This window comes from Haemaphysalis longicornis, unplaced genomic scaffold (assembly GCF_048455015.1).
Source record: "Haemaphysalis longicornis isolate Haplotype H1 unplaced genomic scaffold, Haemaphysalis longicornis Haplotype H1 scaffold_2, whole genome shotgun sequence".
NCBI lineage: Eukaryota > Metazoa > Arthropoda > Arachnida > Ixodida > Ixodidae > Haemaphysalis > Haemaphysalis longicornis.
Genome location: NW_027526295.1, coordinates 70,934,461 through 70,960,191, shown reverse-complemented (window position 1 = coordinate 70,960,191; position 25,731 = coordinate 70,934,461). Strand labels below are relative to the sequence as shown.

Genomic DNA, 25,731 nt, shown 5'->3' with positions numbered 1-25,731 from the left:
CGCGATGCGTAAACAAGTTTCCCGGTGACTACATTAGACGAAGGACGATTACAACGACGAACACGACGACAGGAGACGTTAACAGCCCCAGCAAGGGGCTTTGTCGCTAAAAAGAAAACTACACTTATGAAACGTATGACTAGCTAAACATGTTGCTTTACTATCCCACTTTTGCACTTGTAGCAAAACTCCCATGTTTTGCACTCAGCTCGCGTGAAAGCGAATCGTGCACGAGGAAATGGAGACCAGGATACAGGGAAACAGGAAGGCTTGTTGACGGTGCACGTGCTATCTGTCGCATGCGCAAAGAGCGCAGGTGCCGCAGAGGACAGGAAAGCCGTCTCGGAGGCAAAAAAAAAAAAAAAAAACGTGCACACGAGGAAATGCACGGCGACAACACACCTGGGAGCAAACATTCATCGCGATCTTGAATTACGAGCTTGGCTCTTGCGTAACCGCAGCCACTTCACTCCGAGCGTATGGCGATGAGACCACGTGTTTCACCGCTGCTTACTAAACGCAGTCGTGAACCACACCAATTGTCCTTGTCAGAGTTCCAAGTGTTTTTCGTCGCTCCGGCACCCCGTTCCTTTTTACCTTAGGAAATTTACCTTGGGTGAGCAACGCGCCTGTCTTACATGCGGATGTTTGCACAACTATTCCTCACCTGTTTGTCTGGCGGACTGCCTGGGCATTTTTCGACTATAATTACGACATTACGAGCCCACAATCCACTCTTGGGACAGTGCGAAAAAAGACGCGGACAAGACGTAACCAAGACAAGGCGTTGCCTGCGTCTTCTTTACAAGCTGTACCAAGACAGCGAGACTTAGTCAAGGAGGGATAAGCAGATTTTTCCTTCTCTATCTCATTTGTTACTCCGGGCTTATGCTTGACTCATCCGGCAAGCGCAAACGGACAGCCTTCCTACCCCACACACACTGCATCGATTAGAAGGCCATCCCAGCCCTGCACTGTACTCCCAGTGTTCCGGATTTCCCATTACGCTGTATTTTAAATGCAGAGCATTTCTTTAACTCACGATGTCACCCGTTCTAGTTGTCCATCGTAGTCCGCACCCCTCCCCCTACACTATATAAAAAAATAATACTTACCGGCGCCTGGTTTCGATCCCACGACCCTGCGGGCGGAACGCAAGGTACATGGTGCTCTACCCACTGCGCCACAAAGCCGACACAGAACGGAGGGCTACGAACGCGCCTTATATCTTTGACTCATTCAAACTACGTCAAGCTGCTGATACAACGCATTCACTACCTGTGGGCGGAACGCGAGGTACATGGTGCTCTTCCCACTGCGTCACAAAACCGACACAGAATGAAAGGCTACGAACGCGCCTTATATCCTTGACTCATTCAAACTACGTCAAGAAGCTGCTGATACAACGCATTCACTACCACCAACTCCCCAAACACTAAACGTGAACGCAATACACCCACCCCCTATGCGACGCATTTACTCGAGTCTCCCTCGCGGGGAGATGGGCCCAATTTTTTTATCTTCTTAGGAACATGAAAGCGTAATTCTGAAATAATTACAGAATGTTTACGAGCGATTCACAATGCCGCCCTGTTTTTGCATGGTTCTTGGTCGCACACATCGCTTTCAACTGACCTCAAATCCCGTGCTCCCCCTCCGTCTTCTTCCCAAGGCTGGCTCGCGCAGCCGGAGGGGACGGACTGGGTGGCCTGGAGGTGAGCTTTGGTGGCTCACATTCGTCCTCCTGTCTGCAAAGCTAACCTTTCTTTCTATTTTTTTTCTTCCAGAGCCCCGGAAATTGGTATTTTTGTTTGTTTCACTAACATTTATCAACAACAACAACACCAACAAGACTGACTTACCGACAGGCCTAAGCTTGTACCTTAGACAAGCCACGCACGCTGCGGATTAGGGTGCTTGGATTTGGTTGTGTTTTTGTTTCAAAATTGCAGTGCTGAGAGTTTAATTGACCTAATACAAAACTTTGAGCGCCCTGCCAGCTTGAAGAAAAGTTCGGACTGCGCAAGTACCTTACAAACGAGAAGGAAGAAATAAGGTATGAGAAAGAAAGGCAGGAGTGGTAACCAGGCTCTAGCCCAGTTGGCTATCCTGCGCGTGGGGAGAGGGGTAGTTGGCTGTAATGAGCACAGGAAAAGGGAGGTGAAAGATTGAAAAATCAAAGTCCCTTTCTTAGGAGAGAGATGGTTAAAACGCGAAGCTTGCTTCATGCAAACAGTCCAAACTTCACGATCCCAAAATCTAAAATTCCAACTGCCAAAGCCCAAAGCCAAAGTCGACTTCAACTCAGCCAAAGTCCAAAGCCAGCGCACAGCATGGCGATCGCAGTAACATCAGCAGGATGCGTACACAAAATGTTTCCTGAAAATTTGAGTGGGTATGGCAGCTTAGCCGCTTAATTAATATCCCAATCCCAATGCCCTTCGGCGCGTTGGGATTGGGATATTACACTACCTTATGTCGCATTTGCATATAATTTCTCCCAGCCCGACACTGCTGGATATTCTCGGTTCCTCATTCTCTTTGACCGTGAGCCTGCTTTCCCGTTCGACACCACGCTTCCTGCTTCGATCGCCTGAGCGGACCACTGCGTATGCTCGTGACGTCATCGCCCACGCTGAGCTGGCTCGCCAGGTTGCCCGCGCACGGCTCTGGGCAGCACAAGCATCCCAGAAGTCCCACCATGCAAACTTTGCTTTGGGCTCCTTGGTTATTTTCTTTTGTGGACCTCTTTCCGCCACGTTGGACTGTGTGAGAAGCTTATGTCCCCATTTACTTGCCCTCACCGCATGGAGCGTGCCGTCACCCCCGTCCCCTACGGAATTGTGCCTCTGGTGCCTCCAACATCGTCTGTGCACTCGTCACCTCAGCTTGTTCAAGTGAGCAGCCTCAAGCCGTACCACGCCCGCGATCCACCTACCGCTGATCCTCCTTCATAACAAGCATCGGGACGGGGCTTCTGAGGCCGGGGAGTTATGTTGCCAACTCTGAGTAGCTTCCCTGGAAACTGACACTAAGCGTAGCTGCATATCCAGATACGTCTAATCTCTCCCTATCTGGGTATGTGCTGCTGTTGAAGGACACTGATGGATGACCGACAAAACGAAGAGACGACGAAGTCGGAGTTTCGGGTGGACAGGCTGCGCGCCATCAACCTGTAGTTATGCCGGTGACTATACGGTGTCTCTTTTGTAAACCCACCTCCCTTCGGACATCTATCTCTGCGTTGCCACGTGAGAGCGCAGAGCGTGGACGAGGGGAAAGGCCGTATGAAAATATTAAGCAATTTCAAGCACGTAGGTACGCGCAATCCTCCAAAGTAATTACAACTAATTTTAGGTAGTCACCCGGGTACTCCTACCAAGGTAAGCAGGGATTCTATGCATTTAAAAGGACAATTAGTGGAGGGGAATTGCGCCAGTGATTTTTTTATTTGTAGCTCATGCGTCAGTGCAGTCTTATTCTGCCAGCAGTGTAGCGGATCATGCGAGGTGGTGAGCAAATTTTGTATACACTGTTCACCATGACGGACAAATGTCGAAGAAATTAAGGGGACGCTAGGACGCACAGGGCGCTCGGTGTACCCTAGCGTCCTCTTAGTTCGTCCCTCGTCTGCAAACAGCTCTACGTCTTGCCTTGCGAAGGACAGCATAGCCGTGCATCTCGGCTACAAGAGGAGCACTTCAGCCTCCCTGAAGCTCTCCAACGACCATTCCCGACAGACGTTCCTCTCTGGTGCGTTCCGTTGCCTCTCCATTCTCGCCCAAAGTAATGTGATGATCCTAACTGCTGGGCTGCTAAGATTAATCACCGATAACTCCGTCCACCGCGCAAAAATAAGCCTCAGCTCATATTTGGACTATTTCTTGTGAAATGCTTTCTGAAAACATTTATCGTCTGCATAAACGGTTATCTGAACCATTGCATTTATACGCTAAAAAAGGACATGGCAGCAGAAAGGCCGAAGACATTAACGGTCCGCTACAGATTAGCATCAAGATCACGCCCCGTTCAAGTACATGCATGACGGTGAAACATTGACCAGCATGCGAAAACATCGGCTTCATATATGGTGTTCGGCGCTGGGCCTTTTTGGTAGAGGGCTAAAAAAGAAACAAACTCAAGGTTATGTTTCTCCCCGACAAGGCCTCACGCCTTCGATGCCCGTTGTGCGCATCGAAGCCTTTGTAAACACCTCGCCCGTAGCCATTTGAACAAAACAACAAAGAAAAACAGAAGGAAAGTGCGTCTGAGTGAAACAATTACTTGGGATGCTTCGAATATTCTCAGAATATGAAGGTAGAAGCTTTATTTGACCTTCTGTTGATAAGCTTTTGAGCTTTCCGTTGAACTTTGCGGCAGCACCCGTCTTAACTTGACCAGCACCCTCGACAGCGCCTTCCAAAGATCGTTGTACTCGCTCGCATCGCTAGGAGCCTCCCGTTCGACCCCTTCGGTGTCTTCACTCCGCAAGGCGGCTCTTAACGCACGCGCCGCAGCAGCGCCTGCTTTCCTTTGGAGCGGCTGTTTGCCTTTCCTGGCACGTGATTCTCGCCTTTCACTCGCTTTGACCACACTTCAACTTTTTTTTTGTACAACCGATTTTCTGTACCTCACAACGCGCGTGCTTGAAACATAGAGACAGATATGAGCATTTAGCTTCAAACCACATGCTATTGTTTGAAGAGGTCGACAGAGGCAGCGTAACGCGGGAGAAATGTTCATTGCGGCTTGGTAGTAGGAACCAACGGGTAGGAGATACTGAACTGCGACTGCTTTCCGTACTGAGATTCAAAAGCTGCCGTAGTTTACAGTCAGGAGAAATTTTTGGAGAAGCGTTTAAAAATGGCGGAGAGAAACGCGGAGAAAACGCAGTTTCTACGCTGTTTCCTGCGCCAGCATGAAGGCATGTCTCCCCATGACGCCGAGGGGTCAACGCCATGCCGTGCATTCTTTATCAACTGTGATGCAGGGAAATGGCCGACACAGCAAGCAAAGCGAACCTGTGTTCTTGGTACGTGGCATGATGGCAGTAATTATCCTTGGCCGATACCCCGCGCGGTGATGGGCCATACCAGTGTACGTGTCTACGGCTATTGGCCTTGGGCAGGTTGTTTTCCTTGGGGGGTAGAGACACCTCATGACCTTCAAGGTTTTGATATTTATTTAGCCATTCACAGCTGCCAGCTATTTATGACGAGTATGTGCGATGCGAAGGCTTATACCGGCGGGCAGTTTTCTGATTACCTTCAAGATTTTTCGAAAAAGTATACGGTGCCTAAATATGAGCCTGATTAATACCAAAGCGAAATACAAATCTGGGGACAGCCACTCTTCAGTTCTGCGAATTCAAATGGGAGCTGAGGCTATCATTGATGCACTTATCGGTTCACCGAAAGTGATCGGTCGACCCACCGTTCTATTGGCGTGTTGGTTGATTGATATGAATTATTGGTTCACTGAGACTTGATTGATTGCTTGATTGATTGATTGATTGATTGATTGATTGATTGATTGATTGATTGATTGATTGATTGATTGATTGATTGATTGATTGGTTGATTGATTGATTGATTGATTGATTGATTGATTGATTGATTGAAGTCGACAATCCTCAGCTTACGCGTCCGCAACTCCGTGGTGTTCATCGCGACACACTAATCTAGCAAAGGCCTCTAATTATTTTCTTCTGTGTTGCTCTTTCGAGTTGTGGCATAACACAGATACACGGTCGAATTACTTTTCCCCTACCCCCTCGACTTCATAGCCGCCCACAGCATCCTACGTTTCGTACTCCAAGGGAGGAACATGGCATTGGATCAGAGCCCTGTACTAATAAACACAATTTTGAATTGTGATGATCGGCACACCTTTCTTGCACAGAAGTAGGAACAACGTCGCATACAGTAAGCTGTGTTACTTTAAAAAAAGGTAAACGCCGAGCCAACGTGTGGACCGTTTAAGAACACACGAGCTTAAAAACTACCGACACACATATTAAGGCCGCCCTACACAGTGGCCAGTGGGTTACGAAAGCACAACCAAGATATTTGCACGGTGGCCCCCGAGGAAGTAACATCCACGAAAAATATCTCTCTAACATCCTGTACACGATCGTATGGTACCGAAAACACGTGATTTACGCCTAGTGGTTTTCCAGCCCCCCTAACGTGCGCACATGAGGCTTTCGGAAAGCTTTCGTACGTCTTATACGAGAATGAGAAGTGCTGGCCGTGCGCTCCGTCAGCGGCTAACACACCTGCAATGCCCTTGTGCACAAATCCCGCCATCTACCCATCCGGCCAGCTAAGTGGTCTACGCGGCACTCACTGCAGAGTTCGAGCGAGGTGGAACCTTGACACCGCCGCTGTTTGCCGAACCCTCACCGCGGGCAAGTCGCGCTTGCAGGGTGTTCCGCGGCGCGCCTCTATCGTGAAGAGTCGAGGACGAAAGCACCTCTTTCGCGATCGTGCCAGTTACCCTGCTCAAACTGGTCGCCAAGATCGAGGTTTCGCACGATTGACGAGCACCGTCTGATTGGCCGAGGGTGCCACGCAGGTCGCGACGTCTTGCGGTGAAGAGGATGGACGCACTTGTGGAGGCAGGGTGAACGCCAAACCCACTGCAGCAATCGAGCCTGAGAATCTCGATGGTTTGTCTGACCGTAGCCTCTATGTTATTTCGCATTAACTACGTTTTAGAGTGCAAATGCAAGCAAGGATCGTCATATTTACACCCTTTTTCGAGAAACCTATGCAGAACGAGCCACACTACAAATCAAAGGCGCTCAGGAATGCATCGATCGCAACATTCCAACATTATCTTCGACCATAGTACTCGACTTCTATTATTCCTTAGCACGAGGGTGATAAGTTTGCTACTGTGAATTTCGGCGGGAAATTAATTCTGTCAGCGACATGAAGCCCAAAACTCTAGGCCATGAGAAACAAAGTCTTTGTAGAGCTGGCAATGGAGCTTGTTCTGATGTTTCATGGAGACATATGTCGAAGGTCGATAAAAGTGAAATCGAACAAAAAAATAATGCCATGAGACAAGTACTTTGACAAGAACCCCGAAGCTCTGGTATTGTGTACGGCTCGTCTCTAGTGTTGATTTTTTATGCGCCCACCCTCAGTATGCCGTCATACTTACTTATACAACTGGCGGTACGGCAAGCGTTCTCGACGGAGTCTTAAGCCAAACATGGCGCCGTCTATGTGCCAGAAGGCTCAAGGCTAACATTTGATAGACAGGCTCTGCTATACTACAGACACGTCTGCAGCACTGCAGAGCTTGTCTAGTGTCTTGTCTAGCATGCAGCCGAAGTTTGACCGAGATTCCCAATGCGCCGCCAAAGGATACATGTGGAATGTGGAAAGGCTCAAGTGGAATTTCAACGGCGTTTTTGAATTGCGGATGCAAATACTGTGTGGGATAGCCACTGAGGCTTGGTGTTAAGGTTGTCAAACCTACGCAAGTCATTCTATAATGACTTGCTTAGCGTTTTCATTACATTATGACAGTCAAGACAGCGTTTTCTCTTGTGTTGCTATAAAAACTTGTTTTTTGAAAGGGAAAACCAAGGATTTTTCTGAAGTCTACGCTCGTTATCGCTGATGAAAGGGCATCGTGTAAAACACCTTGAAACTAAAAAGGTTTTCTTGATAGGACCATAGAACTTTTGAAAACCGAATTTTTATATCCATCCGCCTTACGTATCCTACCGAAACGAATGCGAAACGTATCTTACCGAAACGAAACGAAAGAAAACCGCGCGCCTTCTTTTTTACAACATACTTTTAGCAGTGCGTGAGATGAAAGGTGGCATTTAAGAACTTCTTCCCAGGTATTTTAATCACATATTTAAACCGAAACAAAGCTGTCTGCGTACGAGCGGTAGTGTCACGCTTAAACACTACGTGGCGTTACCGTTCAGAAGTTTTGGAAGGTTTAGTGCCAAACTAAAATATTTCTGCCGAATTATTTCGAAATCACTTGTGGTCGCCACGCTACATAAAACGCTGGCTTTCATACGAGCTTGAGGACATACACTCCACAAAAATCAGCTCGCTGTCCCTTTAATAGTCTGATTTACCGTATTTGTATGATTCTAACACGCACCCTTTTTCGCTAAAAGTAGCCTAAACATTTCCGTGCGCGTTACAGTCGAGCTCAAAACCAAATTCGCTTTTAATGTTACCCGCCTTAGTTTTAATGCAATCAGGAGCTGTATAAGAAAGTTTATGAAGCACAAAAAACTTTGCTGACACAGTTGCGTCCGTCACATGAAATGTCCTCTCTCAGGTATGTGATTTCATGTCTTTTCCATCAGCGCGCCTGATCGAACATGCGTCAAATATTTTTTTTTTTCGAATGTTCATCAGTAAACTTTGCTGCGCGTTACGATCGGGGGCGCGTTAGAACCGGGAAAATACGGTAAACTTCGTATAGGTGAGCGAAAAAAAAGAAGGTTAGGAAGGCGAGGCGAAATGAATGAAACGAATATTCTGGGAAACGCGGGATAAATATACAGCGAGAAATGAACGAAGCGAAGCTGAGCCAATCGATCACTTAACGCGATGAGAATCATGGCCACTCGTCATGGCCACTTCCCAAAGGGCGCTTTCGATCTTATCTGCATCAAAAACAAGCAACAAGATTGACCGACGCCACACAACACCGCGGTGGGCCGGATAATTAGCACTGTGCGAACAATGGCCGTGACACAGTGGCTCCATGTGAAAGTGCCTGAGAAACACGAAATGCAAGGCCACCACCAGTAACGTGGAAACCAGCCCACCAGTGAACCTAAGGCGATTCATCTTTGTGTCTTACTCGTTTTCACTGAGCTTCGGGTGCACATCAGATAACACGCCCACACGGTGAAGCAAAAACGACTGATTGCTGGTCATTAAGGCGACCGCAATCCTTCACGAAGGACGGGAGCTCCGCGAGACCATATCTGCCACATTATGCTTCGCTTCAACGCACCCGGAGTCCACGTCAATGGCGGATAACCTCCCAGACGTAGGCGTAAACACTTCGATATAATCTTTCCGTGCACTCGTAGCCGCCTGCATCGCTGTAATATGCAGGCTCAAACCTCGCTCACAGCAACGTCCGTGAATTCGAAAGGGAAAACACACCCCAGTACCAGACGCAGATCTGTCGATCTTTCGCGCTGCATTTCCGATAGCGAGATTCTGAAGCTTAATGAGAGGGGCGTGCAGAAATTAGAAAACAGTCTATCATTCACTCGCGTTTATGGCACGCCCGTAGACGGGGCAGGGACATTCGTCAGAACTGGCACGTCGAAGATGCAATTAGCGTTCTTTTTTTTTTTTCATTTACAACTCGCCTGCGCTTCTAAACTTTGAGGTCCTAGCAATTTACCTACATGCCCCATACGAATTCCAGTTCTGCGTGTTTTTTTTATTACCGGGTTGAATCCAAACAATGCGAGGAAATAGCAAGCCCCATTGATTAATCTCTCCAGGCCCCCAAAAGACTACACTTGCTTTTTCAAGGACAACACTATGAATATTTCGCATAATTCTCATATTAGGCATGGTTTACGCCTTCCAACCGTAGGCGTTATCGACAAATTGAAGCAGAAATTTTGAAATTGAAAGTGGTATTTTATTTGACATGTTTGACGTTTTGATATTTGACGTTTTGACGTTTGACGAAACGCATTGTTGTTACATAACGAAGTGTATTGTAGCGTGTAAAACAAAGCGTCATTTTCGTATGATGTACGTCATTACTTTTGTGGTATGCGTCACGTGCCCTTCCTGCTTGGACCCCTTAGGGTCCGCAGTATGTATTAAATAAAATAAATAAAATAAATAAATTCAAATGACGGGACTGGTTGTATCATTTGTGTTGTCTGAAAAATATTTGACATACCATTCTTTCTTTGAAGTGGATTTGACAATATAACCGCTAAAAATGTCGCAGACCAAGAATGGAAAGAACTTCATTTCTGTAAAAGTTTCTGCACTAGCTATGGCAAGAGTTTTCCTTACTTGTCTGCTTTGAACGCTGTCTTCGATATTCTCCGTTGGAAAATTTCATTCCCAGTAACAACTTATCATCTGTAATCAACCACTCGCCATTTACAGCTTTAAAAAAAAAACAAATTCCGAAAAAAGGTGTGATAACTGCTGGTAGATTCATTTCCAAAGTCCACTTAGCAATAGCGAGAATAATCGAACCAAGGTATTCCAAATGTTCCACGACATCATTAGGCCGTTTCAAAATGTTAAAACACTAACCAGCCCTTGCAAGACTTTTGAACGACTAGAGTTTAATGAATTTTGTTCACAGGTTTTTTTCTAAATTGATGTGCCGCGAAAACACAGTGGATGAAGCGTTCAAGGATTTTGTTTCTTTTCGCGCTTTGAGCAGTCTTCTGATGCAGTTTAGGCTAAAACTACAACGATGTTACACCATCGCAGTGAGTACAAAGAAATAACATCACAGTGTATGGTCGACTGTAACCAGAATCGCATTCAAAACAAAACATATTACCTTCGCAATGTTTGAATAGGGTTGGATTCGATGAATAAACGGCGACCAGACCCCGCAACAATACAGAGCAACCTAAAATAATACAATGCTGCCAGTATCTCCAATAACAATAATGATAGAACCGCCCCAACTTGACGGGACAAAAAGAAGACAACTACACGAGCGTTCCCTTGTTGTCTTCTCTTTATCGCATCATTTTTGGGCTGTTCCGTCATTAAAAATGTACACAAACTAACCCAGTTCTCGACTGCTGTGATCTCGACTGGTGTTATAGAGAGGTAAATTAAGGCATTTGAAATAGCATACCTAATGCAAAATGTCAGGGCTAGCATCCTTAATTTCCTTGAACCAACAGTAGATTAATAAGTGAGGACTAAAGGTGCATTACGTGCCATTAGTTCATATGCATTTGCCGTATCAGCAGGAACCGGTGCCGTTTCCAACACGGCCTACGCTGGCAAGCGATATAGGGCGTTCAGTTAATCAGCGATGGCGCATTCACATTTTCCGTAGAAGCTTGCGGAAAGACGAACCGTGGTGCCGTTGCGTACGAGAAAAAAAAAACAGGATGGTTCTAACCTGTGCCGAAACCCAAGACTACAAGGAAACTTGCACGGCACGTACTTTCCAAGTGAGTCCAACTTCGAATTTCGTATCAGGCCGGGAGGAAAGGTGGTGAGTCCTGCCGAAAGTGGGAACGAGGCGCATGGAAAGCCTCCGAGGCCGTGCGTGCGTTGTGCGGATGGCATAGCGTCCGCCACGCTCTCACGCACCCTTTGTCAAAGGCTAGAGACTGGTTTGTTCTGTTATTTCTTTTGCTGTAAATTGGTATCAGATCAGTTTGGGCGAGTTCTCAGTTTGGGCGAGTTCTCGCTAATTTCGGTGGTCGGATTGTAAAGGCAGTGAAGCTGACAGCTGTTTTCTAATGAACAGTTCTTTTTCTTTGCAAATTTCTCCTACATATAAACTAGCCAGCGTCAGCAGGCCGCTAGCCCGCACACTCTGTGGCATTAGCAGCTGTTGTTTCCTGCTAAATATAATGGATTCCGAAGGAGAAAAACTAACCATTAAAGATGACCGACCACGCTGCCTCATGGGTGACTCGCGAATGCTAGAACGACGTCTTCGCTTCTCTTCAATGTTAACCAACAACGATGAAAGTAGGTAAACGCAATCCACATACGTAACATGAGCTTATGTAAGCTGGGTCACGTTTACTCTGAGGAAACCAGTGCAGCCTTTCCTCATGCCTGCAGTCCCGTAGCGCCACCGTTTTGGGTGACAGAGCATGGCGCGACGTAACGAGGTGTGATCCCACGAAGAGCGGCACCATCATGAGAAATTACACCATACTAGCCTTTACACTTTAGACCTGTAGTGGAGGAACTCTATTTGGTGACTGAACTTAACCGTAGAAAGGTTTACAAGTGAGCTACTCTGCCTAAGATTTACGAAGGCTACGCAAGTTCACCACTCCATTCCCACGCCACGCGGAGCAAAGCTTCCAACCCACAATAAAGATGAACGAAAGGGTGCAAAGGCTATAAACGACACCGCGCCCTTTTATAACTGTCTAGCGTGTGTTTCAGCACTAATTCTCTCGGGCACCCACGTTGGCTTGCGTGGTCTTGTGACGCTAAGCGAACCGTTTACGTTCAGTGTGCGCATCACAGGGAGAACGGAGATTCCTGTCACGTTTCCCTTAACGATTCCATCAAATGTAAAATGGTCGAGAGTCAATTGCAGCCAGATATTTTCTTACTCTCCAGAGAAAAATTGTTGTGACAAGTTCGGGACTGTGCACAACAACGTGGCTTCCTGCCATGATTTTGCCGGGATCCGATACTCAGGCAATCCACCGACGTAGGTTTCGCGTCACTATAGCGGCGTCTAAAATAATTACCCGTACAGCTGCAAGGCATGTTGCTACCGGACATCTCTGTACGTCAATAAACGGCGCGCATTGCTGTAAACGAGCGATAAATACCCTCCACAATTAACTACGGACTCAATTTACTTTGTTGTAAACACGAAGTTTAACAAAGCAAGGTCGTTTGTGTAGCTGCTTGTATACACCGCGAAAAAAATATAATATAATATCAAAAGCGGCTCGCCAGGTGTCCAAGCACATAGTGTTCCTAGACGAAACATATCAGCTCGGCGAGAGAGAAAAAAAAACGCTGTACAAAGGCGGTGTAGTTTTTCTAGACGATATCTAAGCGCAGCGCAGGGCTTGTGAAAGAAAAATAACTTCCAGGACCTGGCTTTCCAGTGTTTCTAAAGGCTAAATATACCGACTATAGATCCCGCGATAAGGAAGCAAAAAAAATTCTAGCCTAACTTGGCAGCCGAAGACACTTTTGCGTCGGAAGTGCGTCAAAGTGCGCGTCGTGTGCCTAGGGCGTGCCTAGGGGCATTAATACTGATACGCCTTTGTTATTAGAAATATCCTGGCAGCTGTATTTCATTGTCCTTCCGTCTCCTTGGCACACCTCGTACGTGTCACTTCACGCACACGTTTTCCACACGCACTTGTCCTGCAAGCCGCCTTAAACCAGCACGAAGTCCTGAATGCTTCCTTGAAATGCCCGAACAAGCCTGCCCTGTAATTATCCACCTTTAAAATGCTTGCCTGGCTGCCAAAGCCGGCGCATTACAGACCAAGTTCTTCAATTCATGGCAAGGCACTTACCATTCCCGTTTCATGCAAAGGGCCAGGCTCACGCACAAGAGCTATGCACTCAAGGAACTTCGCGCTGCAGTCATTTTCCTCAAGAGTCACTCAGGTGAATCTACGGCTGCTAATACGTACCTGTCCTCAAATGGAAACAGACACACAAGCACAGTTCCCGAGATAACACAAAACACGCCATTCAAAGCTGGGGCGATGAATCACGCCTTGTTGTTCCTAGCGAGACGAACCGGCTGCTGCTGATGCACGACCCGTAGTGTCTTCCCAACCTCACTAACCCTAACAAAATGAAGACAAAATACAAGACGATAAAATACCAGTTTGTTTTATTCTAAAGATTTAGTGTTTAATAGTGCTGCAGCGCTTGGCCTGGAGCAAACGATGCTTTGTTCACTAAGAAATTAAATATTTTAAGGCAAAATTTCTATGCTCTCGCTGAATCGTGTGTTTCTTTACGTATGGAATGACGTGTCCAGGGCAGGTGCGTAAGCGAACGTTAGTAAATTGACTAGGGCTCCATCGAACAGCGAAACACCTTGTTTACCGCCAGTCCTCCTAGATGGCGCCACGATACTGCAAAGAACCGATGTCCACACTCGCTTTGTTTTTGACCGGTGTTGTACATGGCTAACTTTTGTTACGGTTTATAGAAACGGTTACATAAACCGCGGGGTATGCTCGACAAACCCGCCGCGCTGGCTCAGTGGCTAAGGCGTTGCGCTGCTGAGCACGAGGTCGCGGGTTCGATTACCCGGCCGCGGCGGCCGCTTTTCTGATGGAGGCGAAAAGCAAAAACGCCCGTGTGTATACGAGATTTCGGCGCACGTTAAGGATCCCCAGGTGGTCAAAACTAATCCGGAGCCCTCCACTACGGCGCGCCTCAACGCCTCCGTTGCGTCGGCGCGTTAAACCCCGCAACCAATCAATCAAACAGAGTCAGAGAAGAGAATGTCGCTTATGCAGTTGGCCAGTGGAAGTTCAACGCGCCGGGCGGCTGTGCAGCTATAACCGGCATAGTGCGCGCAGTAAGCAATCGTTCGTAACTTCCATGGGTTACCCCACCGTTCTTGCTGCTATAAAAATAATGCGCACTAAATTTAAGTGAAGAAAGCTCCTTCTGCAACCTTATAAGGCATTCCTAACTTGCGTTTGCGCTTGACGGCCGTAGCCAATCACACAGCGGCACATAATAAGTAATAGGTTCTAGTATGCGCCTGTGGTTTGCATGCCCATACTCTTTTTTCCTAATTATATAGCTTGTTTTAGTGAAGGTTGCGTTGAAAGTGGTGTCAGTGTTATTGTAACGAGGCAATCTTTCGAATGAGCCAAAGTTTCCTTTTGTCTTCTTGGCCCCTATAAACTCTGCCATATGCATGACAAAGTCATGTGTGCTAAAGTCGAAGCAAGGACGTTACCCAGCCGTTACATTAATTTTGAGTTACCGCACGCCCGTGTTAACTGCAGACATGTAAGCGACAATTTACGGAGCGCTCCCGCACCATTTCTCACTTGTACACGTCTGGAGATTAATTACGTGATTTGTAATTCCTTTTCCAGCTCTCTCCTCCACCCTCCATGACCCGGAAATATCAACAAGGTCAGTCGCTTTATTCGGCTGTACAAGAAGCCGCGCTTCCTCTTCTTGTTTTCTTTTCTCCACAAAAATGGTTCGGCCTTGCAAAGCAAAAGCAACCGTGAACATAGCTTTACTGTGGCTCCTGTTCAAGTTTCGCGCGGCATTTGTGTTATACCTCACAGGGCGTCCTTGTTTAATATACACACAGAAAACGCTTTCGTATTAAATCGAAGACGACCTTCCGTTTGCTCTTATGGTGACGAGCCTGCTCGATCTTGAAAAGCTCCGAAATTTGCACCAAACGGGACGATCCGGATTTGGCCAGTTTGAACATGGAATAGCGCACGTGAAGTATAAATAAAGCCCCTTCAGGACGGGATTTATGGCATTTGTTAGGAGGTTGGACCTTCCAGGTCCATCAAGGCTTATGAAAATATGTCGGAGTGTCAGTGGCCTTCGTTGCTAAATGCTCGTATGGCATAATGAATGGAGTGTATGCTTCGTTTCTTTTATTTTACTTCGTTTTGTTGGCGATGGCCCAACTGCGTCTTGCGAATTTGTTGCTGCCAGCGGTATGCGCCACACCGGAGCAGTTCGAATACCCGAACCGAAGCATGCGTGCAAAAGCGATCGTCGTCAGGACTAAGCGACCGACAAAAAGGTAACCACGATTAGAGCGCGACAGATATAAGCGGCCTGATAAGCCTCATCATTCTTACGCGTCACAGGAGCAGAGAGAAGCAAGAACTTACTAGACGCCCCGATTCAAGCAACTTCGAAGACAGATGTTCTGCTAAACATTTTTCTCCGGTTCAGGGTGCTGGCTAATCAGTATGCCGGAACTTAACACCCAGAGACATGCGGCTGCAGACGGGGAGGGCGTCTGACAGCCCCCCCCCCCCCCCTCCAACTTCCGCCCCCTTCAGAAAGAAAAAAAAAAGTGGCAGCTTGCACTAGTACCGCAAGGCTGGAGAAACAACAGAACTTGCGGCCCCTTTCCCTTCGTCAGACACCCGGCTGTTCCACCTCACATGCATTTCCCAACTTGCCGCTGAAAGTTCTCCATTACTGGCAGGCCCGGATCGTTTCGTCCGCAGCCTTTGACATCTTTCCCAAAGTGGACCGCGTTAACACGGGCCAGAATCCGAGGCAACCGGCTTCGCGAACCCGGCGTCTGTACTCTCCACTTCAGTCGCGAACTCATGTGAAGATAACAGCACACGGGAGATCCCGCCACGAACGCTGGGCGCAGTGTTCTCGTAAGTCGAGCTGGCCGACGCCGGGCGCTCCTCGCGAGGCACACGCCCACGCGCGATCGGCTGGCCTGAGTTTTCTGGCGACGCTCGACGGCCGAACCAAAAGCTTAAACACCTCTTCTGTTAAAAGGATGTCACCGTGTCTGTCCAGGAGGGTCAATGGCGGGAAAATCGTGTTCGTTTAACGCTCCCTAACCTAACTGCACATCACTCACACCCAAATCGTCTTCACAAACGGTGACCAAAATGCAAGTGCGCGCGATGTCGCACTAACTAGCACATAGACGACGAGGAGATAGGGGTCCCACGATGGACGTCCTGCCCGAGCATCTGCCGCAACATCGACGGCCAGAGGAAGGGCGAGAGGGACTGCCGATCGGTGTCTCGCTCTCCAGGAAAACCCAAGCAAACAAGTGAATAATAACCGTCGGAATAAAGGAATCAAAGATCAACGGACGTGGAAGAGACGGAGGAGGGAAGAGGGGGGGAGAACGTGTGCGCGCGCGTCGTGCCACGAGGCGGTCGCCGGCGCTGCCGCTGGCTGTCCCAGTTCGCGAGCAGCGTGCAGTCCCGGCAACCGCGCCACTGCTTCCGCAATGCCGGCAACTGGCGGCGGAGCGACCGACCGACCACTTTCGCTGCCTCGCGCCTTTCGCGCCGTGACCTCCCCCACATGACCGCCTGGATCGCGGAGGGAGCAGGAGCTCGCTGAGTTCTTTGGGCTCGCTGTGAACCCGCGTGCGAAACACAGGCCCATTGTTAGGACTGCGACTATGCCCGCCGTGTTGTGAAGACGTGCTCACCGGGCTCCTTTAGTAAATGTGCTGTGACCCCTGACCCAGGACATGCGGCCAACGCACGCACAGGTATCAAGCACTGCCTACAGTGATGGAGCGATAACGGCGGATACTCAGACCCTCATTTAAGGCAGCCCGGACATGGACCACTTCAAATAAAGTTTGATCTCTCTCTCTCTCTCTCTCTCTCTCTCTCTCTCTCTCTCTCTCTCTCTCTCTCTCTCTCTCTCTCTCTCTTTCGCTCGCTCGCTCACTCGCTTGCTCGCTCGGAGACGTATCACTATGGTTACCGAACACAGTATCAGTGGACAACCCTTTCCCAGGGTTCTCGCCTTCGAGGTCCTCCATGACGACCACACTCATGCGGCGGAAATTGCGTCAGCTGAGCGCGAAATAAACAAGTGCGTGACTGCCCCCAGGTCCGGCGTTCTGCAATGATCACTGCCGGCTTTGGCGGATTTGGGGACTGACCTGCTGTCAAGCTAGTATTGGTCGTGTCGTAACCTAGGCTAGTCCTTGCTGGAATGTCGGGCAGTGGTCCTGCCCGAAGGAACTGCAGTCACTTGTCTCTGTGGAGGTAGACCATTTCTGACGACGCGGAAGCTCGATAGACCATTTCTGACGACGCGGAAGCTCGATGTCAACCCACCGCTTCTGCTAAACAGTCTCCGCGAAGCAGTGAGATCAAGGAATGTAACAACTGTGCTACGTTCGAAAAGCGGTTCAGTGTATATGGAACGGAAGCGTGCAGCAAAATCCGTGTATATAAAATCGTTTTGACGGGAACACCTTATGAAACATCCGCGGATGAGTAACCTACACCGCGGAAACTACAAAAAAAAAAAAAAAACCGTGATGTGGCAGGGCAGGCGTAACCAAGGCTATTCTGTTATCTGCAGCCCGCTGTATACCTGAAGGTTAGATCTGCTGGGGTGTCGATAAGGGTACCAACAGCCTTCTCGTAACAGATGTTGCCTTTTGCACTGGCCTTCGTTTTCTTCTCACAGACTGAGAGTTGGAGCAGCTTTCAGAGTGCTGTGAGACACTTTCCTTTTTTTTTTGCAAGATATCGAACGTCCTGAGAACATGATTAATAACCGCGGGAGTCCGGTCTTTAGATGCAGCGGCCACGGAATTTCCCGACATAATGTTCCTCCTTTACGCACACTAGGTAATTTGAGGACCTTCTAAAGGATTTTTCTCTTTTCTCCACCCTTCAAAGATCACGCATTCTTTGTGTGCTCATGCGAAGTCAGGGAAGCAACACCAATCGCCGCTCTCCACAGTCTCTTGACTACTTTTGACCGCACTTTACCGGTAGCTTATCAAATTCACATTTGGGTAAAGGTTTAACGCGCCGACGCTGCACCTTGGCTATGAGGCGTGCCGTAGTGGAGGGCTCCGGATTAATTTTGACCACCTGAGGATCTTTCACGTGCGCCGAAATATCGAACACACGGGCATTTTTGATTTTCGCCTCCATCAGAAAAGCAGCCACCTCGTCCTTGTGCTCAGCAGCACAACGCCTTAGCCACTGAGCCACCGCGGCGGGTACCGGTACCTTATCATAATTGGAAATGAGGGGCTCGTTGAACGAATACGGAGGCAATGAACACGGCTCTATTCTTATCCCAATAAGAGCACACATTTTCTTTTCATTTTATTTTCTGTCGTAGCTTACAAAAAGCCATAATTTTCCACGACAACGCAGACTGATTTACCGTAATGTGTGTATATACAAACACACAGCGCCTTTTTGACGCAAGGACACAAGGCCATTGCCTGTTGGCGCCATTCACCTGAGCCCGAAGCTCCTTCGTATCGTCACGCAATAGAAGCCGCCATGCTTGAAAGCACAAAGAACTTGCTGAAGATTGCGTGGTCACTGATGGGTTCTACGTGTTACAAAACGTGCACACCGCCTCAGAGCCCAGCTGTGCGCCCCTATTTATGGCCGCTTTCGCGGGATGCATAAACGAGAAGACGGAGAATAAGCGAGAAAAAAGGCGGTGTGACGCAACTGCCAGGACAATGCCAGCCGGTCGCGTACGGTTCTCGCAAGCCCATCGTGCGCGTCCCTCGACCTCGACTACGTCTGCCAGCTCTTCTTTCACGCCACTCACCCCGCCTGTCGGCGCGACTTTTGTTTAGCTCGCTCTTTGCTTGTGTTTGTATGCAGACAAAGCAGACGCTTCAAATCATGCTTTGCATTCGAAGAGCCCTTCTTGCTACGTGAGCCTGTCGGTCGGTGAACGTCTGCGGTGCGTCGCGTGGAAATCGTACACGGAGACGTCGGAAAACGTACACGTTAAAACCTGTACGCCTACCTGTACATCGTTGCCTACGTGCGTTGATCGTGTCCAGCGCTCTCACCTAATCCGAGATAAACTCTTACCAGGAACAAATTTTGGTTTCATCAGAGCCAAACACAGAAATTAAAATGACGGGGCACCTAAGTATTTTTTTTTTACTTTTACTACGTGGAGTGAGTGAGTGAGTGAGTGAGTGAGTGAGTGAGTGAGTGAGTGAGTGAGTGAGTGAGTGAGTGAGTGAGTGAGTGAGTGAGTGAGTGAGTGAGTGAGTGAGTGAGTGAGTGAGTGAGTGAACAACTTTATTTTGCCCGGGACGGGAATGGGGCAAGAAGATGAGGCGGAGTCGGGGAACTGCATGGCAGTACTGGACCCTGACTGTGTCCCCAAGATATTTCGCTGAGTTCAGCGTTTCGGTGTAGTGCATGGACGTTGTTTAGCTGTGGCAGGTCGCTTTGCACATGCATTTCGGCGCGCTGCGATGGCATAATAGGCAATCTAACGTGTTGGTGCATAATTCTGTTGTTTACGGCCGCCCCTATACGAATACTACCCGGGAAAACAAAAATACGCCGACACACAGCGCTGAGGTCACAAAACTGAAGGTAATTCCCCTTGTCCCCGGGAACATTGACTAAATTCCTGGAAACGTCGTCGTGGCGCGTCAGTGCGCACAAAGAACTCGTCCTTTTAAAGCGAAGCTTTCTACGTCTCACCGATGGCGGACGTCGAGGGCACAACGCACTTGCAGGAACGTATATTTTCTCTTTGACAATGATGATGATCGTGGCTGAAGTGAACGATTGTTGAGAAGCGAAGCTTTCTCTCTTCGAAAACCAATGTCTTCAAAGTCCGTACTCAGTCTAAAATAGAAATCTTCGCGCCCGAAACGCACTGCAGGACAACCAACTTCCCCAATGGGTTTCCTCAAACGCACATCAAGCGCCTCAAAAAAAAAAAAAAAAAAAGCACTTGCCGTGGTCGCAATCGAACCTGGGTACCTCTCGTTATGAAGCCGACGCCTATCTGATTACGCCTGTCCGATACGGCTGAAGCAGTTTCGATTTTGGTCGTCGACTTTGACTCAGGCTGCACAAGAGACCTTTGCATTTTAACTATCCCTACATGTCGTTTAAAAATGGGCTTCATTTTTATTATGCGAGTGCAAACGACGCTGTGCTGGCGTATGACGTGATGTTTCTTTATCTTCTTTTTTTTTCAATTTCCGTTCATTCAGTCATTTTTCGCACACGCCTGTCTCTGTTTTTGGGAGAGTTGATGACGCCGTAGGAATCCGCTGGAATATCGCTGCAGTGCCGGTAATGCATGGCAAGTGGCCTGAAGATATGTTCTTTCAACTGGCCGCGTGTGCCAAGTCGTTTATTCATCGGCGAGTCTGGCAAATGCACCTTTTATCATGCCCATGAAAGCGGTATCTTTGGTAGTCTGCACTGGAACATGAACACGATTTTGTCCACGGGGTGTGGAATAAACCGCCGGACCAAGTACGCAGCTTGTAAGCGGGGAATAGTGCTCAAGACACCTCTATATGTGTGTAAGGTCATTTATTACACGTATAAAAGGAAACCGACACAGATCAAGGTAGCCGCCTCAGTCCGGTGTGGTGCCAACGTTTTGGTAAGAAGACGCCTTCGTGAGGGAAAATCCTGCCAAAGTTCCTCTTTTTTAACCTCAAATGTGAGCGAGTACTCGTGCAGCCATGCATCGTCGGACTACCATCCTCCATCGCTGGAATAAATCTCTCACGTGCACATACCCATTATGATCGTCATTTGTGCATGGTCATCATCACAAGTCGCTTGATGGCTGAGTCACAATCGGCGGAGTATACAAGGCCGCACGTGGGAGCGGCTGCCTTCCCGTTTGAGAGGTGCGTCCCGTCTTCAGTGGCGGCAACGCAAAGATGAGACTAATAATGATTAAATTATGAGCGATCTACTATTTACGCTATTTACATAGCGGCCATAGTACAGCGAGTGTGAAAGAGGATATGTTTTAACGTTTCGACCGGGGACCGGCCTTCGTCAGAAGGCCTTCTGACGAAGGCCTATTCTCTTTTCCTCTTTCGACGTGTTTCATTTTCTTCATTATATATATATATATATATATATATATATATATATATATATATATTGCACCTTAGTCTGGCAGGTTGTTTAAAGTTGGAACTCCTGACCGATAAGTGAGGAGTACCGCTTGTTGTTGTTTCAACGTGTACTTCTCTGAGTCATAAACAGCTGAAATAGCGAGGGGAAAGGGTACGCACGCAGGCAAGTGGGAGGGGAGTCAGCATAATGAAGCGCGCGCAGCCAACAGCGAAGCGTATCCCGGGGTGGTGTCCTTGATGCACTCAAGCAGGACGCCCGTTACGAGAGCGCCGACCACGACGGGCGCGTCCTCTATCACGAACGCCGCATCGTCCGCACGGGGCTTCGGGCGTTCGCTTCAATTGCACCGCACCTTAAGCAGAGATTTTTAAAGCGAATCTTTCTTAGTGGGCCCGTAGGTGTCGTGTAACAAAACTACTGCATTTCCCCATAGACCGCTTGGTCGACCGAAAAGCTCTGATAAGAACTCTGATAAGCTCTTATATGTGCGTGAAACCGGGCTGGCGTTGTGTCAAAACTGTCACTTGAAAATTGTGAAGAAGCAATGGTTCTAGATAACACAGTGCACGCGTAGATCATTAACAAGGGGTGCAATATTATGTCTTCATCTCATAAAGCACGTGTCGGTATGCATTTAGATCGTTCGTAGAGGCGTTTACTTAGTGCGCAATATATCGTCGCATGGGTTCGTTTGCGATTTCGGTCTTTGAAGGTTTGACAATCGATTGGACGCACTCTCAGCAAGGGTTGGGTGCGCTTTTAGCTTTAGCGTTCCTCTGAATTTTCTTCGGGAAGGTATGGTAAATTTTTTGACCGGCGCCGTGTTCGTCCAACAATTCGTCTTGGGGATTTGCGAATGCTAGCTCCACTCGAGCAGCTCAAGGGAAGTTCATAGTCAGTGATAAATACAGCTATGTCACTACCAGAATTCGCTTTTGTACGTCGAAGCAGCTGTATACCCTCCGCCTGCTAACTCGATAATCTGAACGGAGAAACGAATGCGTTCGGGTCTTTCAAGAACAAGAATTGAGGGAAAGGGGGGACAATTAGGAAGGAGGAGGGCGAAGAAACGACTATTTATAAACGAATCAACCTTCAGAATGCTTTCCACTTTTTTTAAGGGGGGGGGGGGGGGGAGTAGGGTGCTCCTGTGGGGCAATTTAGACGCGATGAGATAAAGTCGGACAAAGGAAACGAGCAAGGTTGTATCGAAAAACATAAAGCACACGCCCGTCTATCTTATAAAAGGTTCTCGCGCAATATGAAAATATAACCCTTTAAGAGAGCGCGTGACACTGTATACGAAACAGGAGGAACAGTTAATTGAACAGTGAAAATGTTTAAAAAGCTTGCAGCTCCATAGTTACATAACTTTCTGCTTTGATATTTTATGACCAAATGAGTGCCCCCTTCATGACCCTTCGACGTTTCTTAGGGCGACTGAAAAGGTGTAAACGTAACACGAAAACTGTTCAGGCTACGTGTTCAACAAAAACGTCGGCCTCTTCTAGCTGCCTATAAATTGCGACCCTCTGATCGCTGATGATTACCGTACAGGACACAGCAGTGGGGAAGGAGGCACAGGGACGCGGGTTAGGAGGGGTGCCTGAACGTATTCCCCGGCGCTCACTGATAACATCGTCAACGCCATGATATCATAAAATTATGCGAGTACAAATCACGAAGTCTTGCAAGTACGTTACTCAAAGAAGTAAGAAGGTATATAACCGGAGAAATTCTTGCAATGTCCTGCACAGACAGAAGGAAGAAGATACAAAAAGTGGTCATACTGATGGCATGAGCGTTAGTGCCGTGATTTGCGAGATAAGCCGTGCTGTGCGTCTGCTTAGACCAAATTCTGTGGAAGTTTTATTCAAACATACGACTGTGTGTTTGTGTGTGATAGTACACGTTCATAGGCCGGCTAGCGTTTTAGTGCCTGCAGCTCCTAGTATTTGTGCGCGTTCTTATGGGACTACACGTCTTCACTGGTATTCACCATTCATCAGTCGCATATGGAGTATCACGACAACCTCGCTGCTAGGATGACTTCTCTCCATCATTGTAGTCTCTCTCTCTCTCTCTCTCTCTCTCTCTCTCTCTCTCTCTCTCTCTCTCTCTCTCTCTCTCTCTCTCTCTCTCTCTCTGTCTCTCTCTCGAATTCATTTATTTTCTCGGAGTACCGGATGGCTGTGATATGACTAATAGGATTGTCGACACGTGGCTGCGTGGGAAGGAAGTTATTGCGAAAGGCGCTCGCTACTGCTCTCCGTTGACATCTCTCCATTACGTAGCGTGGGGAGTGCATTTTTTTACCCGCATACGATACGGCACTCGGCACAGAACGGCACGTTCCCTTGCCGAGTTTGTCTGCATTCGGCGAGCGAGTATCCGGCAATTCCTAGAACAGTTTTCTGAAGCAGAACTCAACATCAATTTTAAGGCGAATGTTAGGTCAGATGTGTGCGCGCACTTTGCTGTCTGCCGGAATAAATTTCGGAATTCCCTACGCAGCAATGTGGTTCCTTCCCCCAGTGCAGAAATGCATTTCTTTTTTTCAGGCACAAGCTGTTCTAAGTGTATCAGAACACGCAGGGCCGATGCAACCGCCGCAGCGCTAGCGAGACAATAAGCGGCATGGGGAATTGCAGAGTATCGCTTGGGATATGTATAACTATAATTTGAAGGGCGTGGCATCATTGCTTCAACCGAACCACTGTGTTTAATACGCAAGCTGAAAACGAAAGAGAAACCACGCGCGCAGTTCCAAATACCCGGGTTTCATCGGCCTTCCGTGAATTTCGCTCTTCCTTTATTACCTCTGTTCCTAAACAATGAGGGCCACCTGTCTTCCGAATGGCGAACGCCAATGCCAGTGCAGCGAAGGTTGCGGCCGAGCGCAACACTGCCAGGGGCAACGAACGAAAATTACCGGTTTCTTTCGCTCAGCAAACACCTACGCGCACGTTGCCTGCATGTCACAGAGGACATCCTCCTCACCTCCGTGGACATGGCGCCACCGGTGGACTTTCTGGCTGGCCGCCATTGACGTCAGAACGATGAGAAGCGCCGGGGAGATGCACTTAAACGCCGCGCAAGGTCAGGTCGCCGTGGTGACGTCAATGGGAGGGTTTTCTTACCCCGCAACGCGACTAAGAAACGAGGCCCTGCTCAGCCAAAACCACCGACTTCTCTGGAAGGCTGTACACTGGCGGAATTTTAATGGCGACCGCGAACGCACACTCCGCAAACGCGGCCAAACCGTGGGACCGCCAACTACTTTCCACCCCCTCTCTTTGTTGCAGCCGGCGTCTTCGTGCGTTGTTACGCGCGTTTATAACGTAGGCGCACCCTAATTAGCGCCGCGGTCTTTCAGAATAGTGTGTCGCGAATTTCGAAAACAAAGCGGGCTGAGTAGCCTTGAAAAGAAAAACGTTTTGCGAGCGCAACTTGCCCTTGCAAGGCAACCGTCCGTTCCCTATAGCTATGCAAAAGAAAAAAAAAAGAATTGCCGGGAAACCAAAACCGCCATGAGGAACAAGATTGCCCTGATGCCGTGATACAGATATAGAAAGACAGCAACCTGTATGTTAGCACGAAATTATACTGATGCCAAAACATGGACTTCCACTAGGATTTAGAGCAAATAATGTGTGTGTGTGCGTGCGCGCGCGCGCGCGCGCGCGTGTGTGTGTGTGTGTGTGTGTGTGTGTGTGTGTGTGTGTGTGTGTGTGTGTGTGTGTGTGTGTGTGTGTGTGTGTGTGTGTGTGTGTGAGTGTGTGAGTGTGTGTGTGTGTGTGTGTGAGAGAGAGAGAGAGAGAGAGAGAGAGAAAGAGAGAGAGAAAGAGAGAGAGAGGGTTAGTTGATATGATGGACTACTGGAGACATGAACGTAGGCAACAGCCAAGAACACCAACGAAGGAACAAGGTAACCAATCAGCTGTTGCTAACTGAAAATAACCTATGACTTGAGTGAGACAGAAGGGTAGAGAAACATTAGGCTGCTTCTGTTGAAAACACTACAGTGATAACACAGTGGTCAAAAAGCAGGAATTGTGATGTAATTTGGCACGTAATACCTTCAGCGGTAGAAAACACAAAGAAGGACGCGTGCATTGACCTAGTCGCACGCACAAACCGCATTTTTCAGCAGTCGTATTTTACATGACAGGAATATTGAAATGGCCATCACTGCGTTTAAGGAAATTGCTGCATTGAGAAGGCCTTCGAAAGAGTCGGCCATGCGGGAGGTGCATTCAAACTCCGCAAGATTTTTACGTCGCGACTTGCATGTTTAGAGGTCGTGAGGGAATTTTACTCTGAAATGCCCCTGCGGGGAAACGGGCATTAATACAAAATATCGAATATATACCGCGTGACATATACCACTTCATTCCCAGCTTTCCACGTCGTAAAGAGCG

At 48.2% G+C, this 25,731-nt stretch overlaps 1 protein-coding gene across 1 annotated transcript in view; it reads right to left on the bottom strand.

Annotated features, from left to right (window-relative positions):
• Positions 1–2,532: 2,532 nt before the first annotated feature.
• The window catches only part of LOC144168049 (patched domain-containing protein 3-like), a 37,984-nt gene continuing 14,785 nt past the window's right edge, over positions 2,533–25,731 (bottom strand). The window contains exon 2 of the mRNA XM_077697136.1: positions 2,533–2,669. Coding sequence (XP_077553262.1) covers positions 2,533–2,669 — 137 coding nt within the window. The remainder of the gene's footprint in view (positions 2,670–25,731) is intronic.